Source organism: Naegleria fowleri (assembly GCF_008403515.1).
Source record: "Naegleria fowleri strain ATCC 30894 chromosome Unknown tig50, whole genome shotgun sequence".
In the NCBI taxonomy this organism is placed as follows: domain Eukaryota; phylum Heterolobosea; class Eutetramitea; order Acrasida; family Naegleriidae; genus Naegleria; species Naegleria fowleri.
This window is the reverse complement of record NW_025407982.1, coordinates 34,608-39,432: the sequence shown is the minus strand read 5'-3', so window position 1 is coordinate 39,432 and position 4,825 is coordinate 34,608. Positions and strand designations below refer to the sequence as shown.

The 4,825-nt window shown below is 36.6% G+C and overlaps 3 protein-coding genes across 3 annotated transcripts in view; all 3 read left to right on the top strand.

The window, feature by feature from the left end:
- FDP41_006076 (uncharacterized protein) overlaps positions 1–1,192 on the top strand; it is a gene marked incomplete at both ends in the record, with an annotated part of 1,852 nt that extends 660 nt beyond the window's left edge. Inside the window, 2 exons of the mRNA XM_044709671.1 lie at positions 27–532; positions 856–1,192. Coding sequence (XP_044559622.1) covers positions 27–532; positions 856–1,192 — 843 coding nt within the window. The remainder of the gene's footprint in view (positions 1–26; positions 533–855) is intronic.
- Positions 1,193–1,935: 743 nt separating this feature from the next.
- Positions 1,936–3,381, top strand: FDP41_006075 (uncharacterized protein; the record flags this gene model as incomplete). Its single annotated transcript, XM_044709670.1, has 1 exon — positions 1,936–3,381. The coding sequence occupies one exon, from the start codon at positions 1,936–1,938 to the stop codon at positions 3,379–3,381; it is 1,446 nt and encodes a 481-aa protein (XP_044559621.1).
- Positions 3,382–3,838: 457 nt separating this feature from the next.
- FDP41_006074 (uncharacterized protein) overlaps positions 3,839–4,825 on the top strand; it is a gene marked incomplete at both ends in the record, with an annotated part of 2,114 nt that continues 1,127 nt past the window's right edge. Inside the window, 2 exons of the mRNA XM_044709669.1 lie at positions 3,839–4,157; positions 4,430–4,758. Of these exons, the coding sequence (XP_044559620.1) occupies positions 3,839–4,157; positions 4,430–4,758 (648 nt within the window). The remainder of the gene's footprint in view (positions 4,158–4,429; positions 4,759–4,825) is intronic.

Genomic DNA, 4,825 nt, shown 5'->3' with positions numbered 1-4,825 from the left:
ACTTCTCCCTCTACGACCAAGAAAAGTTTCAAACAAAAAAATATTTTCCTTATAGCGTGCATCGATCCTTGTACAGTTTGATTCCTTCCACCTTTGCCTCTCAACGCAATTTGACCTTAAAATGTGTCCAATGTGATGGATTGTGTTTGGAATATGCTTGTTCCGATTTTAAGAAAGATCCTCAGATCGTTCGGGAGGCCTATCTGCAAAATCCAAAATCCTTTAAATTCTGTTCGGAAGAATTACGGAATCAACTGAAATTTGTGAAGGAACTTTTTCGTGTGGATCCTCAATGCCTCACGTACTTGCCGATTACCCATGAACTCTTTTACCGAAAGGAATTCATGCTTGAAGCGATTCAAATTGATGGATCATGGCTCCGTAAAGCCTCACATGAACTCCGAAATGATAGGGAAGTGGTCATGAAGGCAATAGAATCGTATCCAAATGCTCTTTCGTATGCCTCTAAGGAATTGAGAAGTGATGAGGAAGTGGTCATGACGGCTCTGAAAAGAAATGTGAAGGCCTTCCAGTATGTTGATCCGAGTCTTTATGGAAACGAAACAGTGTTGCGTTATGCCATTGAACATGACGGATACTTATTTCAATCTCTTCCTGAAGAATTTCGACGAAACCAACAATTAGCCCTTCTTGCATGTAAAACAACGCCTTTTATTTTGAAAAAGTTTGATTTTCAACAACCGATTAGCAAATATCGAGAATTTGCATTGCAAGCTGTGAAAAACAACGCAAAGACTTTTTACCATTTACCCTCTATATTCTCAAATGACCGTGAAATTGTAATGACAGTGATTCAAAGCCCAGAGTTCGCTTTGGATAATTATCTCTTCATAGGGTGGGTGATGATTTGAGAAGTGACAAGGAAGTGGTTAAGTTGGCCATTCAGCATAATCCAATGGCTTTGCAATATGCAGGCGAGGCTATGCGTGAAGATCTCGAAATTGTACTCCCAGCCATTCGAAAATGTGGAAAGGCCTTCACCTACATTTCTAAGAAGTTACAATGCAAACAATATATTGCCATGCAAAGAAATGCAGATCAACAGGTTCAAAGCGATCCATCCAAAGATGATCCTCGTAGTATCACGAGTGAGAATGAATCTCTCACTGCATGCACCTTGAAGAAGAATTCTTCTTCGCTCCGAAAAAAGATAATAAGGAGAAAAAAGTGAAACTGAGTGTATCGCTTTGCATAGCAAAACTGCCAGCGAAACAAACTTTCGGGCTTCGAGTATTAAGATTTCATTTCCTTTTTGAATCACACTTCGGAATTGTTATATTACAGCCATGTTGTTGACAATATTACAAAAATTGGCTTCCTAGAATTCGTGTAGAGTTCATCATCATTTATATATTAAAAATTATTAAAATTCATCGCGATGGGTAAAACTTTAGAGATTCAAGAACACCTTCCTGCACTTCATTCTTTACATACCTATCAATACGAAGGCGATCAATATTATTCTGCCGATGAAATTGTTGGATCGTTCTTTAAAAAGGAGAAAAATCAAAAAATCTGCAATATTATCGAAAGAAGCTATGGCAAACACATTAAACCCAAGGTCTTGTTGTTGGAAATTATTGTTAAGCTTGGCAGCCGTTATTGGAACTCTGTTAAAGTTGTCGAAGAAAGATCATCATGATTTATTAATTCAACACCTGTTCCAAACGCATCCCAATCACAACAGTGATCACTATGATACACGTATGGATGACGATGAATTATTTGATAATTCAATGGAAGAAATTTTCAACCAGCCTCAAGTCGAGGACCAAGATGAAGCTTTCAATCAATTGGTTGCTGATGCTGCATCCTATTTTGTTGACGAGAACTCTAATGAAAATGATGATGATATTCATGAAAATAATATTATAGTAGAAGCTTCTGATATAATTAATGATGCAAATCAGCAACATGAACTTAATACAACCTCTCAAGATTACTCAAACAGTAGATAGTATGGAAAAAGCAAACACTGATCCTAACCTTTCTCAACAGTGGAACGATCAATGGAACGCTTCTCAAAATTGTATACAATATTCTGGGCTTAAGTATGTCGAACCATTCATTTTGGCAGACCAGACTTGTGAGACATATTTGTCCCAATTTGCACTTTGGAACTATTTCAAGCCTCAACAGCAATCACAGCCTCAACAATTCCCAACACAACCAATTTACTCTCAACAATATAATATTGAACAATGGAAAAATTGTTATACAACTGATACCGCTTTACAATCCAATACATGTGACTCATTCAACCGTTCTCAAGCACAATCTGATAATGATCAACAAGTAGAATTGAAATATTGGGAATGTGCTTGTTGTAAACACCAAAAAGTCCAAGCATGTCCTCACAAATACCCTGGTATTCAATTAAATCAAGACAATTACAACCGTGGAGCGAAAGATCGAGCAAAAGAAATAGTGTCTATATTTGAGAAAATGTTAGGTACTTTAGGACATGATGTACATGCATGGCTTGAATGTTATCTTCAAACTGATGAAGGTATTAAAACAGTAATCCAAGAATTAGAGCAAAATATTAAATACAGCCATCGTTATCAAAAACCGAAAGAATATCTAATTGAAAAGAAAGATGTAACTATTGTACAATATTGGCGAGATAATAACTTGATTTCTGATGTTACATATCATAACTTACGAAAAGAAGTCAATTTAATGACATTACTCCCGACAAGGAAAGAGATGACAACATCGAAACAATCACTAAATGAACAAGTTGAGAAAACTTTCAAATTACGATATCCAAGTTCAAACTACATTGGATATATTATAGACTTAGATCAAGCCATATTTTATATTCTGAAGCTATGTATGTCATTAGGGAAAAAATTACCCAAGAAAATATTTTTTAAAATTGGGGTAGATGGTAGAGAAATTAATGGAGTTAAACAAGTTGCAGTTGCATTGGTTCCACTCAATTTAAGAGATGTGTTTCCATCGCAGGCTGTTTATTCTGTGTTTTATATTGGGTTATTTCAGATGAAGGAAACAAAAGAAAGTATCAAAGAAACAATTGGAACGCTTCACGATGAGATTGAGCGTGTTTTGCAAAAACAATATTTTGGGAAGCATCAAGTTTGCCTTTTTTATGTTTCAGACATGCATAATGTAGGCATGACATTCTCATTTGATTTATGTCCCTATTGTATGGCTCAAACTATTGTAGATTTTGCATCAACTCCACGCGACTCTCTTGACGGCCAGTTACCTTTTTCTCCGTCACAAACAATACTATGTGCTCTTCATATCAAACAGAGGCTAGTAGAAAATGTTATTGGTTATATGGCATCAACAACTTACAAATATGAGATTCAAGATTCTTGTGAGGAGTGATAAGTCATTGTTTCCACCATGCGTAGAGAATCTTTGAGAGATAAAATGAAATAGTACATAAATACAGCTCGATTCCTTGATATCAATCATTCATTGTCAATGTTCGTGACCAGTCACACACTCAAAAGTGGAAAGTCCTATCGCAAGTAACTATCCTCATCAAATGCGCAAATAACCTTGAAGAAAAACAACGTTTATCTTGTTTCATCTCACAAAACAATAACATCACGGATATTACCATCACAAAAGCCCGTTCTATTTCACTGGTGCTTCTGCTGCTACGTGATACCACTACTGGCTCCAGTGGTGTTGTCCACAACTGATCAATCGTACGACAAAACAAAAAGTCGTTGTGTTCAAAAAGTATTTCACACACACTGTTTTGTGGAATTTCGAGTCATTTCATCCATTCTCTCACACAACTCTCTCTGTAACACAATTTCTCTTTCTCATCATCATGATGTACGAAATGAACAACAGTTCGTCGTCCCTTTCTAAAAAACCCACCACCAACTCTTCCTTTTACAACAAAACATGGACTGGAATCGTGAATCAAAACAACAATGGAGCAGATTCAACAGGTTCACAAAGCACAGCAGGATTTGACTCTCCAAAACTCGGTGGTGTAGGTGACTTTCCACATCAACAACAACATGAACAATCAGCCATATTGAATCCTGGTGGAGGAGAAGGGGATGGACCTGCATGGATGAGGTCGTTTCGCTTTTTTGGATTACGGTTGAAAACAGTGACGGCCTTGTTGATGACATCGATTGGTAAGTAGAAGTGTGTGAACAGTTGATGGTCAACATATGTTGGAAAACTCATGTGTGAAATTTTGATTTCTTCTTTTTCATGTCGTCTATTTCCAATATATTATGATTTCAAAATTCCACAATTTGATGATGAATATTATTTCCAAATCGGTCCAATTGACATGGTTGCTATATGTCACTGTATCCACAAATTGGTACTACTTGACAACAACGAACAACAAAAACTTTCCTAACAATACCATCATGATCATCACTATGACCACACTCGACAGTGGTTGTCTGTCTATGCTCTCTAGGTCTTTCTCTCTCCTTCGAATTTTCCTTTCGTAATGTCGAACGAGGATTTGGAGAGGAATCTGTGAAAAAACTTTCAAATTCTCTTCACGACGACTTTGATGTACTCTTTAACAAACTCTATGAATATGCAGCTTGGGATGATGTGTTCAATATTGTCCAAGAACAAAGCGTTCAGAAGGCAGATGTTCTTCTCAATGAATACTTTTCGTGTGATTATATGAAGAGAGCAAATTTGAATTATATCATGATGTATTTTCCAAATCAAACCTTCTTTCGAGGTGTGAATTGTTTTGGAGGTGTGAAAGTGAGTGAATTTCCGGTCGAGTTGACAACATTGGATTCAAGTTTTTTCGTTAATTTGAGCATTCCAG